The sequence below is a fragment of the Bufo gargarizans genome, chromosome 10, assembly GCF_014858855.1.
Source record: "Bufo gargarizans isolate SCDJY-AF-19 chromosome 10, ASM1485885v1, whole genome shotgun sequence".
Taxonomy (NCBI): Eukaryota; Metazoa; Chordata; class Amphibia; order Anura; family Bufonidae; genus Bufo; species Bufo gargarizans.
This window is the reverse complement of record NC_058089.1, coordinates 29,414,471-29,439,453: the sequence shown is the minus strand read 5'-3', so window position 1 is coordinate 29,439,453 and position 24,983 is coordinate 29,414,471. Positions and strand designations below refer to the sequence as shown.

The 24,983-nt window shown below is 41.8% G+C and overlaps 1 protein-coding gene across 1 annotated transcript in view; it reads right to left on the bottom strand.

Moving 5' to 3' along the window:
• Positions 1-251: 251 nt before the first annotated feature.
• The window catches only part of LOC122920026 (mucin-2-like), a 126,271-nt gene continuing 101,539 nt past the window's right edge, over positions 252-24,983 (bottom strand). Inside the window, exons 25-30 of the mRNA XM_044269235.1 lie at positions 20,968-21,210; positions 13,738-13,893; positions 9,055-9,174; positions 6,673-6,718; positions 5,100-5,220; positions 252-432 (exon numbers count right to left, since the gene is read on the bottom strand). Of these exons, the coding sequence (XP_044125170.1) occupies positions 252-432; positions 5,100-5,220; positions 6,673-6,718; positions 9,055-9,174; positions 13,738-13,893; positions 20,968-21,210 (867 nt within the window). The remainder of the gene's footprint in view (positions 433-5,099; positions 5,221-6,672; positions 6,719-9,054; positions 9,175-13,737; positions 13,894-20,967; positions 21,211-24,983) is intronic.

Genomic DNA, 24,983 nt, shown 5'->3' with positions numbered 1-24,983 from the left:
AGCCAAGGAGGTGATACTACAGTATTTATGGAGAAAAGACACACCCATATGTATTACTCCTGGACAACTCTCAAACAAGTGCCTCAATTGCTTTTTATGGTATGCAATTCTTTTTTTCAGAATTTGAGCAAAGCCAATAAAGTGAAGACATAATGCACATAAGAGCCTTGGTAACATAACTATTAAAGCATAAAGTGATAAATGTGGAATTTAATAGAAATTAACAGTTAAATTGTCATTGACAATGGGAACTAATCTTCATTATTCAAATATGCACAGGTAGGAACAGAACAGTCACATGTCAATATATAGGTGAATTTATACTTGAAAGACTTTCCATTCTTGCACTCCAGTGTTATAGTTCTTTGTTCGGTTGTCTTTGGTACACAGCATGTACAATTCCCTTCCATCTTCTGATTCGGAAAGGAATACCTGGGCAGAGGAAACACAACAGCATATGAGCAATAAAAGCTGCTATTCAAAGAAAAGTCACAGACCTAAGTTTGCCATTTTGCACACGGTAATATAACAAATACTGTATATTAGACATTTATAGGACAATCAAAAGATATGACATAATACAGTTTGTCTAACAGGTGGAGTCTCCAAAGGCACCCCCGATGAAAACTAAACAGAGCTGTGGTCCGGAATATACATAGATCTCACAAGGCCCAATAGGAAAAGTTATTACGGGCCCCAAGTTTCCCAGAATGCATGTGTCAATTACTCCCAGGCAAGCACACAAGCAACATTGTACCAGTTCACTGACCTAAGGAAATTTTTCTTAGAATTTTCCTTGTGGAAGAAAGTTTAATTAAAAAAATGTAAACAAAAAAGTTGCCCTCCACTTCACCCATGTAATCCGACTTCTATGATGGAAAACGTGGAAAAGGTGCTTCACAACTATGGCACAACTATGACATTGAGGAAATGTGAAAAAGTTAAAAACAGACTCAACTGTTAAATTTCTTGTTGCACATCCACAAAACCGCTGCAGGCAATCACTGGCATGGTCTCATGCCTTATGTGCTAGCATTACCACTGAGGCCAACTATTGCCTAGTGATTAGCAGCAGGGGTCATACTCGAATTCGCGCTATTTCAAGAATATTTTGTAAAATATTCGGCGAATATTCGTGAATTCAAATATTCGTTATATTCTATGATTTTTTTTACTCGAAAAATCGACAAGGTAATGATCGCATAATATGCAAATTTTCGTAATGAGTATATTCGTAATGTACATTTTATTGCAAATTTTTCATTTGCCAAGCAAAAACATGATTCCACCCTGCTTCTTGCTTGTGGGTCAATGAGTCATAGCACTAAATCGAATATATTAGTTTTTTCAAATATTCGTAATATTATAAAACAGGAATATATAGCAATACAGTGAATATTTAAAAAAAACTAATGTAGAGAAATTTAGCTAATATAGTGCTATAATCTTTTTTTTTTCAATAGTTGAAATTTTTTTCCAATCTGAACTTCAGATGACAAAAAAATTACAACTATTAGACAAAGAAGATTATAGCACTATATTAGCAAAATTGCTCTATATTATTTTTTTTGAATATTTGCTTGATTGCTATATATTCTTATTTTAGAATATTACAAATATTAGAAAAAATATATATATTCGATATAGTGCTATATATTTGTTTTTTTAGAATATTCATCATTTTTCCTATTTAAAGTATAACTGTCGTATTATTATTTATTTTTTTGGAGTATTGGATTGTGGTGATTAATATCTCCTTGGTGGCCCAATTTCAACTTTTCACTGTGTATTCAATTACCCCTTAATTCCACATTTTTGTTCCCTGTACTGCCTGCTTTTACCTGTGCTTAAAATAGGTTTGCTAGGCAGGGTCGTCTATCTGTTGATAGACGGAGCACGCAGAAGCAGGCTGCGTGCAGGCTCACATTACTGACAGCCAGGGACTGTAAGTAAATGATTAAAGCCAGGTCCTCCCCAGCAGCTGATAACAGTGCCTGGGCTGTGTGCACTTCTCCCTGTCCCTGCGCTTGGCAGACGCTCCCTCACTCAGCAGAGCTGGAGAATGCAGAGTTGGAGCAGCGCAGACCAGGGAAGGGAGATCTGCCATCTGCTCAGTGTATAAATAAAAGCAACATGTGGTGAGAGGACCCCTTTGTGCTGCAGGAGATTAACCCTTTAGGGGGGAGGGCTCTGGCTACTGACACTTTTGGGGGGCTATTGTTACTGACTAGTGAGGGCAGGCGGGATTAGCCTCAGGGTGAGGGCAGTGGCGGACATCTTAACTGAATAGTAAAATCGCAGTTTTATGCAGACTGGTTGCTAAGGGCTGAATCTTAATAAATATGGGGTAAGTCAGTCTAATAGTAACTGATTCTGGAATATCATGTTATTAGTAACTACATATATGAAAATTTAAATGAGGGTCTAAATGTGACAGTTATCCTTTAAAGTCATGATTCCTCCCTGAGTCATTGGCCCACAAGCAAGAAGCAGGGAGGAATCATGTTTTTACTATGTTTTTGCAATTTGAAAAATTTGCTGTAAAAATTCACATTAAGAAAATTTGCAATAAAAAAAATCTCAAATATTCAAAATTACGAATATATAGCACTATAGTCTGAATATTCGTGAAAGTACCTATATTCACGATAAAAAATTGCAATTCGAATATTCGTGATCAACACTACTATTGCCACATCACGGCTGCAGGAAATAAACCGAAGACTAGCAGGGACCACCAGTGGAACACTGGGGTGGCAGGGATTTAATTAGCTCTTTGGACTTAAAATAAAACAAACAAGATATGCTTTAACTGCAGACTGTCAGCTTTAATTTGAGGGTATTTACATCCAAATCAGGTGAACGGTGTAGGAATTACAACAGTTTGCATATGTGCCTACCACTTGTTAAGTGACCAAAATTAATGGGACAAAAGAAAAATTTACATTAAAGGGGTTGTCCTACAAAAAATATTCTATAGTTTTCAAACCAGCATCTGGATGTGAATACTTTGCATTTGCATGTAATTAAAAATTTAGCATAGCCACTGAGTTATTCAATAAAAAGTATCTGTATATCGCCACCTGCTGTTTATTTTTTTCTTATTTCTTTTTCCTACTCACTGAGAAGGCCGCACATGCTCAGTTTTATCCTTTATTTGCCTCCTGAGCTGTGATAGGCAGAGCATAGACAGTCGCCCTTAGCTGCAGCAACTCATTTTAAGCTCTTTAATGCTGAGCCAAGGTTAATATTATTTATGACTATGGATGAACACATGGCTGTTGGTGGAAACAAACAGAAACTGCCCTGTAGGACTTTTTATGGCTAAAAAAAATGACACCTTTTTGGCAGAAATACTTGACACTGTGTATACACACATACTGCCTGGGGTCAGCTATACCCCATTCCTCATCATTTATCTCTTCTGAAAAAAAAGGGTTTGCAATTTTGAGAAGTTTGCCTGAATTGAATTGTCAAAATATTTGGATTCAGATTTTACTAGAATATTTAGAAAATGTGGGTAAAATTGATTTGTTTAGAATCAATTTGCTCATCTCTCTAAGGAGGCTTTAAACAAAAATTGGTGGCTTATCTCTAGGATGGACATCAGTAACATATGATAGAGATATGCAGAAGTCCTGTACAGACATTAACACTCTTGATGCCTCCAATGGAGACATCAGTCTCTTTGAAGTGTGGAAAACCATGCAAAAGCAGGAAGAACATGCAAACTGATAGTGTTCTTGATAAGATTCAAACCCCAGAGCTAACATTTAAGCTACCACGCTGTCCATTTCTGTTTGTTTTCACAAATGTGCATGTAAATAGGATTCTGTGCCTCTTACTAATATTCTGTTATCAGAAATTGAGTTCCGATGTCTTCTTGTGGGAAATCAGTACGGGACGCAGAGGACACTGTAGTAAAGAAGATATTGAACTGCCAATTAATGCAATTTACTGCACATTTGTGAAAATACAGGATGGCCAACCCCATTAGGCTACTTTCACACTAGCGTTCGGGGCTCCGCTTGTGAGTCCCGTTTGAAGGCTCTCACAAACGGCCCCGAACGGATCCGTCCAGCCCTAATGCATTCTCAGTGGATGCGGATCCGCTCAGAATGCCTCAGTCTGGCACCGTCTGTCCTCTGCTCAGCAGGCGGACACCCGACCGCTGCTTGCAGCGTTCAGGTGTCCACCTGGCCATGCAGAGGCAAACGGATCCGTCCAGACTTACAATGTAAGTCAATGGGGACGGATCCGTTGACACAATATGGCTCAATTTCAAACGGATCCATCCCCCATTGACTTTCAATGTAAAGTCTGGACGGTTCCGTCTGAACAACTTTCACACTTTTTTTTCTAAAATATAATGCAGGCGGATCCGTTCTGAATGGATCCCATCGTCTGCATTATAGGAGCGGATCCGTCTGTGCAAACCCCAGACGGATCCGCTCTGAACGCAAGTGTGAAAGGGGTTTCCCAGGATAAGGGTCTGATACCCTGCACCACTGGCAATCAGTTGGTTAGTTGCAACTCTGGCAACAGAACTTGGTGCAGGAACTACCCAACTCCATTCATTGTTTATAGGCGGAGCTGGTAACTGCAGCACTGCTCCCATTGAAGTGAACGGAAGCAGTGCTGCAGTTATCAACTCTGTCCACAGAATACAAAGAGCTGTATAGTTTCAGCAACGTCCCTGGAGCAACACCCAAACAACAGATCAGAGATGTTTGGAATTTCAGAACCCACACACACCACCAACCATGCTCTTTCAGATATTGCTTGCTATTCTGAAAAGAGGCCATCAATATTAAAATCCTGGACAACCCTTTCAAATGCACGGAGGCATAGCCATACCCCAGCATTTAAAGGTGCACATCACATTTTTTTTTCTGTCGGATTCACTTCTTGGACCTCTAGGGACAAAGTTGTGGAATATTTTAAATGGCATATAAATAATTTTAGAAATGTTAATTTTATATTATTTAATCAGACCTCTGTTCATGAGTCAGCTAATTTATTTTTTTTTCTGAAAATGAATTTGGTGTGAATCTTTACATTAATAACTCCACATGATTAATAAAAAAAGTGATACTCACTTGGTGTTAGACATGCAGGTCCCTTCACAATAATTCACTTTCACAGGTGCAGGAGATTTACAGTTTTGAAAATAGATGACGGTTAAATTGCTGTAAACTTCACATTTACCGACTTGCTTAGCTAAAAGAAAAATTTACATTAAAGGGGTTGTCCCACAAAAAATATTCTATAGTTTTCAAAACAGCATCTGGATGTGAATACTTTTGTAATTGCATGAAATTAAAATTTAGCATAGCCACTTAGTTATTCAATAAAAAGTATCTGTATAGCGCCACCTGCTGTTTATTTATTTTTCTTATTTCTTTGTCCTGCTCACTGAGATGGCCGCACATGCTCAGTTTTATCCTTCAACTGCCTCCTGAGCTGTGATAGGGAGAGCATGGACACGCCTCCTGAGCTGTGATAGGGAGAGCATGGACACGCCCCCTGAGCTGCAGCAGAGAAGACACTACCCTTGAGCTGCCAGCTTGATATAAACCTAGCAGATGAATTAAGGGCGATATCTCTGAATCCATGTGAGGTACAGGGCTGGTTCTTACATTTTTAGGAAGAAATTGTCATTAGAGTTGAGCTAATAGAATCCAACGAAGTTTTATTCAATGCTAATTTCAGGATAAATAGTGTAAAAAAAGTGTAAAAAACTTGCGACTGGCCGGCCGCCACCATCTTAATTGAATATATTGGCAGAACATGTTCTATTTTTTTGCAAAGCAGACGGATTACGGACCCATTTAAGTCTGGATCTGTCTGTTGAATCTGCACAGATGTTGTCCGTGCATTGGGGACCGCAAATTGAGGTCTCCAATGGAACGGCCGGGCATCGGCCATGTGCATGAGCCTTTAAAGGGACAGTGTGAGGTTTTGTATTTTTCTTCACATTTGGCCCCTTTCAGATGACCCCTATGCATTATGTCAGTGTTAGCCAATACATTACAGACCTCTAAGGGTTTCATAGTATCATAAATCATTATAATGTTATGCAACCCCATCAGTGCTGGGAGGTCAGAACGGGAGCATACTTATGCTGTGAGTCTGATGCTTGGAACTCGCTTATCTGAAAGGGGCCTAAAGCTTTTATTAGACAGGCAGATAATAGTTCAGATCATCGCTAACGAGCATTCATAGGATCTGGTAGAATAATACTGCTGCCGAAACAAGCTAGTTCATCAGGCAATCGAAATCTTACAGAAAGTTTAAAAATCATAGTTTGCCAGCGGCAGATTGAGCCAACTAATCATGATCTGCTGCCAGCAAACAATTAATCAGAACGAGGACGAGCGATGGTATTAGTGATCACTTCTCCCCATACTGAGGAGAAGATTACTGCATGTAATAACAGTGGTCTCCTCCACCAGCGAGCAGGTACTCGCCGAGTAGGACCGCTTCCCTCCTGACAATCGCCTAGATCAGGGATGCTCAACCTGCGGCCCCCCCTGCTGTTGTAAAACTGCAACTCCGAATATTGCTTTTTCCGCCATTTCAGGGAAAATCAAGTCGTTACCACAAAGCACGAGGAAGTGCTTTCGCTCATCTCTAGTATGCATATTATAATAATAAACTTCCTTTCCATACCTGCACATGTTTTGCAACATCCACTTTCGTCTGTCTTTATAGTTCCCTATAAACAAACAGGATTTGGTCATTTTCTGCATTTCACAGTTACACACAGGCCATGCATTAGGAAGTTTCTATGGTCATAATTTATTTCCTTTCGTATTTCCGCTCAGCCTGATCTTCTATGTAAGGCTACTTTCACACTCGCGTTTGGTGCGCATCCGTCATGGACCTTTCAGATAATACAACTGCATGCATCCATTTGTATTATCTTTAACATAGCCAAAACTGATCCGTCTTGAACACCATTGAAAGTCAATGGGGGACGGATCAGTTTTCTATTGTGCCATATTGTGTCAGTGAAAACGGATCCGTCCCCAGTGATTTACATTGTGTGTCAGGACTGATCCGTTTTGCTCAGTTTCGGGGTCCGCCTCCAAAGCGGAATGGAGGCGGAACGGAGCCAAACTGAGCCAAACTGATGCATTCTGAGCGGATCCTTATCCATTCAGAATGCATTAAGGGCTTAAACTGATCCGCTTTGGACGCTTGTGAGATCTCTGAATGGATCTCACAAACGGAAACCAAAACGCTAGTGTGAAAGTAGCCTAAGGAGGACCAGTTAGCTCTGCTGCTAAAACCACTTATTCATTTATTCATATATTTTCATGAGGAAAAATAGAAGAATAGCACAATACAAAGTTCTAAGAAAAGGTGCTCCAGAATAGTTATTTCATGGGGAATTCAAGTATTTACTAAAACCAACAAATTAGTTGCTCTGTAATAGTATGACACTAGTGGGAGTAAACTCCTGACCATAGCTGTACTATTTGGGACAATATGTCGGAAAATTATTTTTGCCCAATCTGATCAGGAGTGGGAGTGAAATTGCCAACCATAACTGTTATTCCACTCTAATGATAATTATTCCATCCCTGCCGCAATCAACACTTGACCATTAAATGTTATTTTATTATAATTCAGCATGAAAAACTAGCTACTTTCTGTTACAAAAATGCTCCAGTTTTGAGTTATTTTCTTTACCTCATTATTATGGTGCTCTCTGGTGTTGAATCTGTACAGTGATATTCAAGTCCACCTACTTAGGTGGTCGCACATGCTCAGTTCCACCCTTCAACTAGCACCAGTAAACTATCTGTTAGAATCTGTGACAGTTACAGGGAGAGAGCTGTAGAAGAAAGGGCACACAGTCTTAGGGTACTTTCACACTAGAGTTGTTCGGATCCGGCAGGCAGCTCCGGCAAACCGTATGCAAACCGAAATATGTTTTTTCCAGATCCGTTAGACGGATCCGGTGAAATACTGGATCCATCTCAACCGGTGCTATCCAGAATAACGGATCCAGTATTTAATTTTTTTCAATGATCAAAAGAATAAAATAGCTCCCCCTATGTCCCGGCGCATGCGCAGACTGGAAAACCAGAGTCGGCAAAGTGGCAATTTCCGGAACACCTGGTACCGGCTCCAGTATTAATACATCTCTAAATTTATGCCGAATCCGGCAAATGCGGTAGTGTTCCGGGATTTTGCAGTATTTCTCCGGTGAAATACCATACATGGGACGCAAAAGGAAGACATCCGCATGCATACTGAACGGATTGCTTTCCTTTCAGAATGCATTAGGACAAAACTGATGTTTTTTTTCCGGTATTGAGACCCTTTACCTGATTTCAATACCAGAAAAGAATAACGCTAGTGTGAAAGTACCCTTAAGAAAGCCCTCTCAGCCTGACGAGAATCTAGCAGAGCAAATTAAGCAATGAATGGACAGAGCTCTGGATCCATGTGTGATACCGGGTTAGGCTACATGCACACGACCGTGCTGTTTGTTGCGGACCGCCAACCGCAGATCCACAAAAAACTGAGGACGCCCGTGTGTCTTCCGCAATTTGCGGAACGGAAAGTGCGGCCCATTGTAGACATGCCTATTCTTGTCCGCAAAACGGACAAGAATAGGACATGTTATATTTTTTTAACGGGGCCGCGGAACGGAGCCACGGATGCGGACAGCACACGGAGTGCTGTCCGCATCTTTTGCGGCCCCATTGAAGTGAATGGGTCCGCATCCGAGCCGCCAAAACGGCGGGTCGGATGCGGACCCAAACAACGGTCGTGTGCATGAGGCCTTAGTTGTAGCTTTATTAGAAAGAGATTGTGATGTACAGTTATTACAGTTATGTCTGATCTTCATTTTATTTACATTAATCATAGGATAACTCCTTTAAGAAGTAAATGGACCCTAGGTTTATCTTGTCCTGTAGCTAGTTGTTAGGGGTGTGCCATCAAATTATAGGCTGTAAATACCCTTTAAATATTAGCATCTTTATTTCATAGACAATACTGGACTAATTATGACAAGTTCCATCAATGAGACCTTACCTCTTTACATAATGATGGGTCAAATGGTTGACAGGTTTGTTTTATAATGATCAACTCATAATGATCATCGCAAAAGTATTTAATGCATTTGTCATCTGGAGGTGACCAGGTTTCTCCAGGCTGTAAAAAAAATAGATATGGTGTAAATTAGCAAAGACTATATCTTGTTTTAAAATGATTCATAAAGCAAAGTATTCATAAATTCGATTTGACTGCTTCGCCAAATAAAATAAATAAATAAATCAGCACATTCCTTTGTAAGTAGTGGGTGCAAAGACAGGGAGCGACTGTGCCATTTCCTTTCATTGTACCCCTCAGCTGCCGAGTTCATACACGATTGTGGAATCTGATATTAATAACAGAGTGTAAAATGTAAATAAAAAAAATATATATATAATACTTACCTGATCTATTTGCTCGCAACGGGCCAGCTGCCATCCATCTTGCTTGAAGGAATTGTGCGAAATCTCGCGCGGCCCCAGGTTACGTCATCACGCCGGCTGGCTTGGTGACGTCATACATCACAATGCACTGGATTTCGGACAAGATCTTAAAGCATGATGGCGGAAGCCGGCCCATCACGAACAAATGGATCAGGTAAGAATAATTTTTGGGGGGTTTTTACACTATTTCAGTTTAAATCGATTCGCTACTAGGAAGCACAAGGAAATTTGGCTTTTACTATGAAATGCGTCTTTTATTCTGAATCCTGAATTTTCTCATCACTACAAATTATGTATTAGCTAAAAAAAAAAAAAAAGAATATAATACTAAGGTGCGGGAACCAAGGTTGAAATCAAGCATGTCCTATATGCACATTACATGGCCCACCCTTTACATCTCTACAGTGAATATCCAATTTTGAAGAGAGGTCCAGAGTTTTCCAGGGGAAGGACATTTCTTTTAAAAATTGGCAGAAGGGGTTAAAACTAAAACTGAACCGTTACTTACTCTCACTAATCACCCACTTTGCCAATAACTTGCTACAGTGGTGACCCACATCAGCCATTGACATGCCAAGTGGGCATTTTCAGGCATTTCCTGTTTGTCCACCTTGGATCAGGAAATGGAGAGCCAAAACCAAAGCAGTGTTGGAACAGTTGTAGATTACTTTTAGCCCCTTGTGGACACTTTTTAAAGTCCATGTACATCTTCGGGGGACAATTTTTTGATTGTTTTTTATTCATTTTGGGCTAAAAATATTTTATTTAAAATATTCAGCATTCTGTCACAAAAGGTTAACTCTTTGTCTAGGTGTATTAATTGTACTTTCACTTTGTGACTGTCATCTAATAAACCTGGTCTCTAAATTACTAGTAGCCCAAAAACACTTATTCGAGCCACATTGTTGTCAGTAACATAAGCGTTGAGCTATATGAGTTTATAATGTCTTTGAGAAGAGATAATAAGTCATCAGCTGAGCTGCCTGATGGGACAGAGTGAAAATGCAGAGCCTGCTACTAGAGAATCTCAAAGCTGCACAGAGAAAATTGCTCAACATTGTTAATAAAAAACAATTGAACAAATTATTTTTTAGCTCAAAATGTTTTCTTTGGTTGTTTCTCACACTCTAAACATACTGGTTGTTTGACTTTTTATTAGAGATAATTACATTTTTTGAAAATCATTTCACGTCCAATTCAAATGAATCAGTCAGCAGATAAATTTGACCCGAAAAGTTGTGTATGATACTCTGAGGTCTCCTAGGACAATATCCAGCCCCCTTCAATTCCAAGATAACATTAGTAATGTCAAAGTGATATACTGTAGATGGCTATGGGTGAATAAATGGTAACTGGTGATAACAGGCTGCCTACTTAAAAACATGCTGCACTGTAAGGTTTGCTATGCTTTTTAAAATAAAAAAAAGGTCCAAAAAGAATCCCTTTTGGAGGAAGATGTCTGCCGGTGTTTCCACACATAATAGTATCAGAAGAGGTAATGGCTTTTTGAAAAAGCATTAAAAAAGGAGTGAAATCAGGTAAATAGCAGCAGATTTAGTATTATATATATTATCTTGGGTAAGGTATGATTTTTGCAGGATGAGATGACGGTTTGATTGGCACTGTTTTGGGGTGCGTATGACATTTTGATCGCTTGCAAATACAATTTTTGGGACGTAAGGTGACAAAAAATGACTTTTTTTACACCCTCACCTGAGGGGTTTCACTTAATTTTTTGTCCCCACTTTGGGACTTCAACTTTTGGGGTCTGATCCCCTTTACAATGCATTCCAATACTTCTGTTTTGGAATGCATTGGCTGTATGAGTAATACAGTGTGTTTTACTCATACAGCTTCCGTGAGATCAGAGGGCTGAATCTCACAGGCTCATCACCGGAAGGCCCCACACATTGACCCAAGGTGCCTGCTCAATGATTTGAGCAGGCACCTTGTTCCGATCACCGCCTGCTGCGCGGCGGTGATCAGAACTGCACAGGACGTACAGGTACACCCTGTGTCCTTAAGTACCGAGACATCAGGGCGTACCTGTACGCCCTATGTCCCAAACAGGTTAAAGTTTTGGAATGGCCCAGCCAGAGCCCAGACCTGAATCCGATTGAAAATCTGTGGGGTGATCTGAAGCAGGCTGTGCACAGGAGATTCTCTCGCAATCTGACAGATTTGGAGTGTTTTTGCAAAGAAGACTGGGTAAATCTTGCCAAGTCAAAATGTGCCATGCTGATAGACTCATACCCAAACAGAGTGCTGTAATAAAATCAAAAGGTGCTTCAACAAAGTATTAGTTTACACTTATGCAACCATATTTTTTTTTTTTTTTTTTTTTTTTCTTCCCTCTACCTAAAAGATTTCATTTTGTTTTTCAATTGAGTTGTACAGTTTATAGGTCACAATAAAGGTGGAAAAAGTTCTGAAATTATTTATCTTATTTTTTTTACAGCACAGAAACCTGACATTTTAACAGGGGTGTGTAGACTTTTTTATATCCACTGTATATATATATATATATATATATATATATATATATATATATACAAGAAGAAAAATGGCAGCACAGACATAAATGTTGATGATACACGGGTGCAGGGCCCAATGGGAATAAGCAATTACCCACACATAAAATACACACATATATATATATATATATATATACATATACTATACACACACACTGTATATATAAATACATCAAACACTCGTAGAAAATAAATAAAAATACTGGGGGTCATTTTTCAAACTGGTGTAACGTAGAACTGGATTAGTTGCACATAGCAACCAATCAGATTCCTCTTTTCATTTTCCAAAGGAGCTGTCCAAAATGAAAGGTGGAGTCTGATTGGTTGCTATAGGCAACTAAGCCAGCTGTACTTTACACCAGTTTGATAAATGACCCCCACTGTGCTGTATGCATTGTCTTCAGTGGCCAGCTGTGAAAAAAAATTGTATTCCAGCACATAGCACACTCTTAGGGCCCGTTCCCACAGTGTTTTTTGGCAGCAGAACTTTGGTGTGGACATGTTCACCGAAATTTGGTTGATGGCCATGTGGTTTCAGCCACCCCTACGTTCAGGGGAGGACTGGGAACTTAAAGTGGGCCTGGAAAACCTACTAAAAGTGGACCCGTTTTGTATTTGGGTCCAAATTGATGGAAGGCAGGGCCAGCAATATTATATTGTGGCACATTATACCATCCCAACAGAGCCAAATACCACAGTCCATCACAAAATACTGCTGCCAGCAGCACAAAATACATCCTCAAAAACTTTCACTGGCCAGCCACGAGGACGGCCCAGGTGGCCCCCTGGGCATTGGCCCACTGAGAAATTTCCCTGTAAGGTCTATAGCCAATCCGTCACTGCATACGTTTCAATGGGATGCAGCACTGAAGATCGCAGAGCGGTGGTTTAAAGCCGTGGACGCAGTAAGAACAGACAAGTCCCTTGTCAATGCGTCCATGGCTTTAAACTGAATGGGGGCGCTATTTATGTGTTCGCCTCAGGCAGCAGACAGGCTAGGTGTAGTGAAGGAGAGACAAAGGGGGAAATTCATAATTGACCTTTTTGGCTTAAAATGCTGCAGAACCCCAGTTTTGCACCTTTTTAGTTGCAACTGGAATTTTATGGCAACCTCGCCAGATTTGCAAAATGGGGACTTGGTGAGGTCTGGGTGTTGTTGGAGCTATTGATCCTGGCTAATTCATCCCTATTTATACCAGAAATTGGTGTAAATAATTACTGAAAATTGGTGCATGGACTGCCAGAGGTAGCATGTGATTTATGATGAGGCATGCATCTTATCGTAAATTACATGCCTCCCCTGGAAGCACAGGCCTGATCAAGATCGGCACAGCAAATGCAAGTCTTGATGAATCAAGGCAATAGGTCCTACATGTATGCCAGAATGGCCTTGGCTTATTTTTGGTCTGCAAAACTGCACACTTTGTTGGTTTTGTCAGCTGGCACTATGAATAAAAATTTTCATAAAGTAGATAGCCACACAAAGCCACCACCAGTAACACTCACAATATGTTATCCACTACAACCACCTGAACTTTTCTTGGGTTTGACAGTTTTTGAGACTGCACCAAGAGCAGTAGTGGCATCAACTGATTCTAAACTTACCACAGTAGAAGCAAATGTGATCCTGGCAGTTTTATGGGTGTTTTGGCTATATGTAGGCTCTGCTCTTAATTGCCATGACCACCCTCCTCCTCTCATGTCACCACCTCATCATCACCCTGATCCAGTTGCCAGGTCCAGTCCAACACACAATCATCATCATAATCCTCATTATCATCATGCCTGCAACTTTTCTCAGACTGTGATTTGTCACGAGGACCCAGGGTATTGTCTTTTGTTAGGAAAGGGAAGGTGGCCCACTAGGATGGACCAGTGAAGACAGAGATTATGGAAATGAAAGGCCTATCTAGGGCTGCAAGGAGAAGTACCAGGAAGAAAGCCCCCAGCCTTGGCTCATAGGTGTGGTGTAAAACTCAACATCAAAATTATCCTGCTGTGACTGAGATGATAAGTGTGACCTACAGTTCACCATTTCATCAGCTTCCTCTGAATATAAAAATCCAGTGCCTACCAGAAGTGAGGGAACACTGTAGCCTGCTATTACCGGCAGGATGACTGGAGTCAACTGTTCTCCTGCTGCTTTCCCTACAGCCACCCACATTCTCACTTGCAGATAACATGACATGGGTCTTTCATTTTCCATTTCTACTCTGCCCATTGACACCTTGTCTTTTACCACACAATGTGTTCGAAGACTATTTATATAATAAAAAATGCACAACAAAATGCACAATTGGACAGAGTGCACAGGGTAACAGTGTGTGACGCAGAACAACACAACTGGTACACTAGTCAATGAGGAATGGAATTTTTGCAATACAATTCTTTAAACATTTTTAAACCAAAAAGCACAGTTGGACAAAGTCCACTACAATGTTAGGCCTCTTGCAAATCAACTTTTTTTTTTTTTTTTCCCATTTAAGTTCTGTTTTCTGCGTTCCGTATACGGACCATATACGGAACCATTTATTCCATTGGATCCGCAAAAAAACGGAAGGTGCTTCGTATGTCTTCCGTTTCCATATTTCAGTTTTTCCATTCTGTTCAAAGATAGAACATATCCTATTATTGTCTGCATAATGGACAAGGATAGTACTGTTCATCAGGGGCCATCTGTACTGTACCGCAAAAAACAGAATGCACATGGACGTCATCCGTTTTTTAGGGGGATCCGTTTTTTGCTGACCGCAAAATACTGAAAAAGCCATACGGTCTTGTGCAAAAGAATTAACAATGAGTGACATGAAAATTCATCATGTACTCTGGTCTGTGCGGAATGGAATTTTTGCAGTCGCATTTACATTTATTTTCTTTTTTTAAAGAAATGTGAAGTTGGACAGAGTCTACAACAGTATAAGGTGACTAGTCAGAATAGTACACTTTAGAGATGAGCAAATAGATTGTAAATTAATCAGATTCCCTAAGAACTTCACAAAATTCTGCTGCCAAACATTTCTAAATGTTGGCAACACACAAAACTGTATCTCGCCCTCCATTTTAATGTGAAAATTGGAGGGAAATAGGGTAGGGAAGATAAAGATGGAGGATCACATGATCCTGGGAGAGAGGGGCCTTGACCTGATTGGCTCATAGACTGCCAGACAGTCTGTGATCCAATCAGGAGGCAGGATTTTAGCAGGTCCTTGAGGCTCTAGGCTAGCTCAGAAACATATACACAGCCATGTGAGCGGACTTGTGTTGGATGTGTCTGGCAGACAGCAATTACATGTGCAAGCCACCCATGTTAGTGTGTTGCAGGAATAGTTTAAGGATAGATTTAGTTAGGTAGATTGAATGAATAGGTAGAAAAGTCAGGGATTTATCAGAGAGGAAAAGCATAGGGTCAGAGTTCTAGGTGTATTTTATGGCAAGGATAGCGCAGCTCCTGGCAAGTGGATAGTTTCATGCACTGCAATCACCAAAATCCTGCAGTGCCTGCAGAAACATAATTATTTGAGCAATGGCACCTTATTTTTTTTGTTTTTTCTAAAAGCCAGTTGCTACAATTTAAAATTGCACAGTTCAACTCATTGTACTATTGCTCTAGCATACCAGTTCAATTTAAAACATTGTACTGCAGTATTAATATAGTAGTAGTTGTCAGCACCATAGGCAGGAGCTCACAGACAGTGAGCCCTAACTGGAACCCAGCTCCCTTTCCCTGCCTACTTGCAGGTGGCAAGACCGCAACTGGAAGATGTTCCCTACTCTGCTAAGTGTGAGACAGACACATACACACAGATGAAACAACATAGAAGGGTGGTCATACCAGAATGGGTCGGAACCAGGCGGATAATACAGTAACCAGTCGCAGCCACAGACCCAGAGTGCACCGCTGAAGCCTGGGCAGGTAAGTTGGTGACAGTTGCATTATGTTAATATAGCAATTGAATTAAATGCATTATACCACAGTATTGATATACCAGTTAGTTGCATTATAATCCTACAGTAAGTTAATATAGCAGTTAAATTCAACTCATTACACTGCAGTGTTAATAAACCAGTTAGTTGCATGCATTATACTGCTGTGATAATATAGCAGTTAAATTCAATGCATTAACATGTGACCTATCATCAAGATAGGGATATCAGATCAGCACCGATCAACTGTTTGAAGAGGAGGCGGTGCTCCATGCATTCACTGCTTCTTGTTCATTACACTAGGTGTTATCTCTAGGGTTTAACAAACTTTAGGGTTTAACTTTAGGATTTTTGGACCCTGGACCCCAACTTTTCAGTAAAAGTTTGGGTTCGGGTTCGGTGTTCGGTGAGTTAATTATGAGAGCAGCCAATCCACAAGTGTTTAACTCTTGCGCCCTTTGAAGCCATCACAGCCATGCCTACTAATGGCATGGCTGTGATTGGCCAGTGCAGCATGTGACCCAGCCTCTATATAAGCTGGAGTCACGTAGCGCCGCATGTCACTCTGCTCTTATTAGTGTAGGGATAGGATGCTGCTGCTGTGAAGGAGAGAATAGGAAAGAATCAGTTATCAGAAGTGCTTGTTAACTCAGCGATCTACAGCAATTTAGTTTTGTGGGTGCAGTGCACAATTTTTTTACCCTGCTCTGAGCCCAGTGACACAGAAAAATAACTTTTATCCATCTGTTAGTTAGGTGGGCGTCGGCGGCCATTTTATGCAAGTTCAGTGCACCAGCACAGCATAGGTGCATTGTGAAATACAAGCTTGAAATACTGCAATTATATTCTGGGTTTTAAAAAAACACCAATTTTTTGCAATACCCTACATCTGGGGCCTTTGCTGCATTTGTCACAGTGAAATACAAGCTTAAAATACTGCAATTATATTCTGGGTTTAAAAAAACACCAATTTTTTGCAATACCCTACATCTGGGGCCTTTGCTGCATTTGTCACAGTGAAATACAAGCTTAAAATACTGCAATTATATTCTGGGTTTAAAAAAACACCAATTTTTTGCAATACCCTACATCTGGGGCCTTTGCTGCATTTGTCACAGTGAAATACAAGAGTTAGATAGTGCTGTTATATCTGTTATAAAAAAAAACACCCATTTTGGGCAAGGTAATACATTTGCAGCATTTGCTGCATTTCTGACAGTCCAATACAAGCGTTAGATACTGCTGTTATATTCTGGTTTTAAAAAAACACCCATTTTGGGCAAGATAATAAATTTGCGGGCTTTGCTGCATTTCTGACAGTCCAATACAAGTGTGATATACCGCTGTTATATTCTGGGTTTAAAAAAAACACCCATTTTGCGCAAGACCCTATATCTGGGCATTTGCTGTATTTGTCACAGTGAAATACAAGCTTGAAATACTGCAATTATATTCTAGTTTTTAAAAAATACACATTTTTTGCAATACCCTACATCTGGTGCCTTTGCTGCATTTGTCACAGTGAAATAGAAGCTTGAAATACTGCAGTTATATTCTGGGTTTAAAAAAAAAACACCTGTTTTGGGAAAGATACTAAATTTGCTGCCTTTTCTGCATTTCTGACAGTCCAATACAAGCGTGATATATCGCTGTTATATTCTAGTACAAAAATTGTGACAGTAAAATACAAAGTTTAAATACTGCAGTTAAATTCTTGGTAAAAAAATAAAATAAAAATAAATTTGCAACACCCTACATATAGGGTCCTTTGCTGCATTTGTCACAGTCAAATACAAGCGTTAGATACTGCTGTTATAGTCTTTTTTTTTTTTTAAACACCCATTTTGGGCAAGACCCTACATCTGAGGCCTTTGCTGCATTTGTTACAGTCAAATACAACCAGTCAATACTGCAGTTACATTGTTGGTTGACAGATTAACATTTTTTGTGACCGTGAAGTAATTGTATAAAATTTGCCTGGCACACTGTTGTGTGACCTCAAAAAATGTTTCCTCTTTAAGACACCGGCAATGCCTTACTCTCAGTGAACTTAATTGTTGGCTATTGGCGGTTACATTGTTGTCTGACATAAACCATCTGTTAGTTTGGTGGATGAAAGCAACGAATGAGGATAGCATCAAATAAGGGATGTGGCCCCGGTCGTGGTGCTGCTGCTGAAGCTCCTGTTGCAGGGAGAAGATGTGGTCGATCTGTACCAGCTACATGCACAAGTGAAATACCTCCCTCAGTTGCGAGTAGGCGACAGAACCTTCAGCATTATTTAGTAGGGCCTAATGCGGCTCTACGAATGGTGAGGCCAGAACAAGTAAAGGCGATAGTAGATTGGGTGGCTGAGAGTGCCTCAAGTTCCTTCACATTGTCTGCCACCCAAGCTCCTGCTGAAAGATCAGAGTTGGCACCTGCAGCCCGTGTCCATCAGTCCTTCACCTCACCCCCTTGCAAATCAGCCAAGCAGTCTGAGCCCCAAGTCATGGAGCAGTCTCTTCGGCTTTTTGATGACTCTGCTAGCAGGGTTTCCCAGGGCCATCCACATAGCCCTGCCCCAAAAGTGGAAGAGATTGAGTGCACCGATGCCCAACCACTTATGGTTCAGGATGAGTACATGGGAGGACCACAGCAGCACGTCTCGGATGATGATGAAACACAGGTGCCAACTGCTGTGGCTTTCTACAGTGTGCAGACCGACAAGGAGGGCAGGGGTGAAGACTGGGTGGAAGATGATGTGGAGGATGATGAGGTCCTCCACCCCACATGAAATCAAAGTCATGCGAGTGACCTGTCTAGTGCAGAGAAAGAGGCGATGGTTGCACAGAGCCACTAGCACAGCAGAAGAGGGAGCAGGGTGAAAAAGCGGAGCGGCCGTCCCCTAGACAGTACGCCTGCTACTGCCCAACGCAGCAAGGGACCGAGCACACCAAAGCCAGGTCCAATGAGTTCCCTTGCATGGCTGTCACTCCGTCTGGTGGAGACGGAGAGTTTTAAAAGCCTTATGGCGGTGGCTGTCCCACAGTACGTTGTGTGCAGCCGCCACTCCTTTTCTAGGCGAGCCATCCCTTCCCTGCATATTCCTCAATATTCCACCGGTCACAAGACCAAAAATCCCTGTAGGGGCACTACTTATTACTACTTAAAAGCATAAACTTTATTTGATCACTTTTAAAAATAATAGTCTCTAATAAACCATAACCCCACAATGTTAAAACTCTCAGGTACTGCGCTGGTTTCGAAATTTGTATGTTTTACGAATCCCCTCAACAATGTTGCGACAGGAAACGTGGATAACTACTCCTTATATGTGCAGTTTGCAATGCCCTGAGTACAATGTGTCCCTCCAGGAGTATATTAATGTATATAAATCATCTAAGGATCGTATATTAATGTCTCCAGGGTATTCACTCATATATGCACTGCTTATTCACTGCATCTTTATTGCCAACTGGGCTGTAACGTCAGCACATTCCCTCACACAGCCACATACAATGCGAGTTGGGTAACGGATATATTCAATGTTTTCAGAAATTAAAGCGCCAGTGAACCTGCCTAAAATATGTGCGCCTAACACTGCTCCCCACCCGACATGTTTCACCACGATGCGGCTTCGCCAGGGGTTCGGGGTATTAGCGTCAGCGAGCGACAGAGAGACAGGTTTTATTAGCTAAAGCCACACCCCTCATTTGCTGATGATCCCTAACACTATTGGCCGCAGAGGAGGGGATGTGACGTCGATACAATGTATCCACAGGAGCCTAGTGATTACGTGATCATCGCATCATTCAGATGCGTCCCTACCCGGCTCATCTTGATGCGCACAGTGACCACGCCTCCGGCGCGTCATCAGTGCGCACCCCGCCCGGCTGACATTTGTGGGAGGAGTCGCGTACGTCACTTTGTATGTTAAACAAACACAAGGAGTGATTCATCTAGAATAGAGGAAGGTAGGCATTCTTTCTATAAGGGATCCACATAAACCCTCAACCTATCATATTTGCCTACATTGTTTCATCCCCATTCTATATTAAGTTTGCAAACCCTACTGCGTCATTCACCCATAGGTCCCTATGTGAGATGGATATCATTCTGCAACATCATGTACTATTCTAGTCCTATAAGAGAAAAAACTCTCCACCTCCGGACACTCCTTATTTGTAGGATATGGATTGACTTATTAATATACATTTTGTATTTTATTGTTAGTCAATAACAATTATATTGTAATTCACAAGTTATGTAAATTACATAACTAACCCAGAACCAATACCTATATGAAGGCAGAATAGGAGAAGCCTTCATTCAGCCCCTTTGGGGCCATGCTTGATAGTCTATAGATCCACCTAGTCTCTTCTTTAAGAAGTTTCTGGTCAATATTTCCACGCCGGGAACCCAGTTTGACCTGGGATAAACCCCAGAATTTTAAGACATCAACTTTGCCATTATGAGCATATGAAATATGTCTGTATAACGATGTGTCCTTTTTTTATTTATTGCACTGATATGGCCAGAAATCCTCCTTCTTAGCTCTTGAACTGTCTTTCCAACATATAATTTAGGGCATGTACATGAAGCTATATAGACTAATTCACTGCTTTTACAGTTGAACCATTCTCTGATTTCATATTCTCGTCCATCCACTGGGTTAGAAAATCTTTTTATTTTGGGTAAATATTTACAGAAAGTACAGTTCCCACATGGATAAGAACCTGTCACCTTAAATTTTACCCATGTGCTATTATCCTGTCTAATCTTAGGAGGAAAACTATGTACCAATTGGTCCTTCAAGTTTGGTCCCCGTCTGAATGTAACACTTGGAAGGGGCGGCAGCACCCGGCGCAGATCCGGATCACTTATGAGTATTTTCTAGTACTTTTTCAAGATGTCATGAGATGATGATGGCTATCAAATGTGCCTATACATCGAATGGTTCTGCTGTCCTGGGAGGTCCCAGAGGGAATGTCCCCACAATTTAGGAGGGTATCCCTCCTAGTGTCCCTCACTCGGTTATAGGCTCTTTTTAGAGCTTTCCGAGGGTATCCCCTAACACGGAATCGTCTATATAGGTCATCTGCTTGAATTTTGAACAGCTCATCCGTCGAGCAATTTCTTCTGGCCTGTAAATACTGCCCAAACGGTATACCATTTTTCAGGGCAGTTGGATGCCAGCTCGACCAGTGAAGAAAACTGTTAGTTGATGTGGGCTTGCGATAAATATCTGTCTGGATCTGTCCATTTTCATCCTTCTGCATTTTAAGGTCCAGAAAATTATTACAATATCATTATTATTAAGTTTGTCCACAAATTCATGGAAACATGCCCTCTCCCCTCCCAGAACAGTAGAACATCATCGATAAATCTACCCCAGTAACTTATATGCTTTGTGTATGGATCCAAGGCCAATTTTATCCTCCCACCACCCAAGAAATAAATTTGCAAAGGTTTGTGCACAAGGTGTACCCATCGCGGTCCCATTTATCTGGTGGAAATAAGTGCCATTACATAAAAAATTATTGTGCGTGAGAACAAATTGTAGTAACCGCAAAACAAATTCCTTGCACAACCAAATGGGGGACAAAATCAGGTGTGCACTGCACAACACCATCTGTGGCAAGGCCCACCTAACTACGGATATGTGGACCAGTAAGCACGGTCAGGGACATTATATCTCCCTAACAGCACACTGGATAAATGCAGTGGCGGCTGGGCCGGAGGCGGATAGCAGTTTGGCACAGGTCCTTTTACCACCGATGATTGCAGGGCGCTTCAGTTGCCTCATGATGCTTCCTACTCCGCTTCATCATCCTCTACCGCCTCCTCATCCAGTCAGCGTAACACCTTAACCACCAACTTCAGCACAGCCAGGGGTATACGACAGCAGGCAGTTTTAAAACTTATTTGTTTGGGGGACAAACTTCACACAGCGCAGGAGCTGTGGACGGGCATGGAACAACAGACTGATGAGTGGTTGGTGGTTTTGGCGTTCTCACCCTGCTGCTGCTCACCTGTCAGCGCTGTAGCGTAACTTTGGCCTTCCTGCTCACCGCCACATATGCGACGTGCCCACAAGGTGGAACTCCACCTTGCACATGCTGGCCAGACTGTGCGAGCAGCAGGCGATAGTGGAGTTTCAGCTGCAGCACGCATGGGTGAGTCACTCTGCGGTACAGCACCACTTCACCACCAATGAGTGGGCCTCCATACGAGACCTGTGTGCCTTGTTGCGCTGTTTAGAGTACTCCAACAACATGGCCAGTGCCGATGATGCCGTTCTCAGCGTTACAATCCCACTTTTATGCCTCCTTGAAAAAATGCTTCAGGCGATGATGGAAGAGGATTTGGCACAGGAGGAGGAGGAGGAAGAGGGATCATTTCATAGGGTTTCAGGCCAGTCATTCACAAGTGGCTCCGAGGGTAGGTTCCTGAACCCACAAAAGCCAGGTACACAATTGTCCAGCCAGGGCACAGTTCTGGAGGATGACGAGGTGGAGGATGAGGAGGAGGAGATGGAGAAGGAGGAACCATGTTCACAGCAGGGTGGCACCCAAGCCAACTCATGGTCATTACTAGTGCATGGCTGGGGGGATACAGAAGACACAGACGATAAACCTCCCACAGAGGACAGCTTGTCGTTGCCTCTGGGCAGCCTGGCACACATGAGCGATTACATGCTGCAGTGTCTCCGCCCACATTCTAACTTGTGCTGATTACTGGATGGATCCCCATTACAAGGACAACATACCGTCCTTAATTCCGTCACTGGAGCGTGATCGTAAGATGCGCGAGTACAAGCGCACGCTGGTAGACGCGCTGCTGGTGGCATTCCCACCTGACAGTGGGGGCACTGTGGAAGCACAAGGCAAAGGCAGAGGAGGAGGAAGAGGTCTCCAACGCAGCTGGGGCATCACCAGCACATCAGAAGGCAGGGTTAGTATGGCCAAAATGTGGAAAAGCTTTGTCACCATGCCACAACAACCAGCACCACCAGCTGATATGGAACGTCTTAGCAGGAGGCAGCATTTCACCAACATGGTGGAGAAGTATGTGTGCACACGCCTACACGTACTGAATGATGGATCTGCTCCCTTCAACTTCTGGGTCTCCAAATTGGGCACATGGCCTGAGCTTGCCCTTTACGCCTTGGAGGTGCTGGCCTGCCCTGCAGCCAGTGTTTTGTCTGAACGTGTGTTTAGCAGGGCGGGGGGCATTATCACAGACAAGCGCAGTCGCCTGTCCACATCCAATGTGGACAAGCTCACATTAATTCAAATGAACCAGGCATGGATCCAACAGGACTTGTCCGTATCTTGCGCAGAATAGACATGTATACCGGCCTTACCCAGCCATTGTTATACTACAGCCCCATTGCTTATTGTTGTATTTTTGATATTTCCCACTCTTTTGGGGTGTACCCTAATTTAAACCAATAAAAAAAAAAAAAAAAAAATGTCTTGGGTACCTCGTCCTCCTCCACCGCCGCTTCCATCTACACCGCTACGTCTACTGCCTCCTCAACCTCCTACTCCATATGGACCGCCACCTCATCGATCAAGATTTTATTTTTTTATTTTTACATATTTTATTTTATTTTAAGTCATTTCACTAATTTGTCTGTTACATTGTTGGGTGAAATTCACAAATTTTTGGCTGTGATATACCCCTGATCTACCTAGTAGACAGGTTAATAAATTTCACTAATTTGTCTGTTACAGTGTCGGGTGAAATTCACAAATTTTGGGCTGTGATATACACCTGCTCTACCTAGTGAACAAGAAAATACATTTCACTAATTTGTCTGTTACATTCTTGGGTGACATTTTACCATTTTTGCGGTGAATAAACCCCTGCTCTGCATAGGTGACAGGGACCTAAATTTCTAAAAATCGTCTGTTACATTGTCAGGTGACATTTTACCAATTTTGCCGTATACAAACTTCTGCTCTGCATAGGTGACAGGGACCTAATTTTTGTAAAATCGTCTGTTCAATTGGTGGGTGACATGAACACAGTTTTGCCGTGAATAAACCCCTGCTCTGCATAGTTGACAAGGCACAACATTTTTAAAAATCGTCTGTTTAATTGGTGGGTGACATTTACCCATTTTTGCCAATGAAAACCCCCTGCTCTGCATAGGTGACAGGGACTTAAATTTCTAAAATTTGTCTTTAATTTATGCTCGCCACCTCCTTTCATTCGATCCTTCCGCTTTAACAACTTGTCCAACATTTCCACTCAATCACATTTCAGCCATTGACCTCCCTTGGATGTGGTATCCCTTTCTCACGCTCCCTCTCTGGCGTGGAGCCCTGATTCGCCGCTCACCGTGATCAACATGGTAGGCGCAGAAAATAACATTGAAAGTTGATAAAGAAAATATGCAATTAGATCGTGGACATCACAGGGACGTGCGATCATCTAGAAGTTATCTAGAGTCAACAAAGCGGCAGCAGGGCCTCTTCTGTCTAATGTTTCTGTCTAACGTTTCCAAATCCAAAATACCCCAGTGACATCCCTATGATTTTTTATTAATCATTCCAATAACAGGGCATCTTAAGAGTCCTGTATTGTTATTTATCGTCACTACCTCCCCGAGTCGGGAGTGGGTAACTGCCCCGCGCCTCCTCCTTTACTTGGAAGCTTCGGCTTCAATAATTTGTCTCAAATTTCCGCTCAATCACATTTAATTTCATACATTGACCTCCCCTTGGATGTGGTATCACTTTATCACACTCCCTCTCCGGCGTGATTTGCCGCTAACTGTGATCAACATGGTAGGCGCAGAAAAGAATATCGAAAGTTGATAAAGCAGACATCCAATTGGATCATGGACATCACAGGGACGTGCAACATGGTGGAGCTGATGGGTCTGCCCCCTTTAACTTCTGGGTCTCCAAATTGTGAGCTTGCCCTTTATGCCTTGTTGGTGCTGGCCTGCCCTGCGGCCAGTGTATTGTCTGAACGTTTGTTTAGCACGGCTGGAGGGGGTTATCACAGGTTATATTTCTCAATGTTTTGGGGT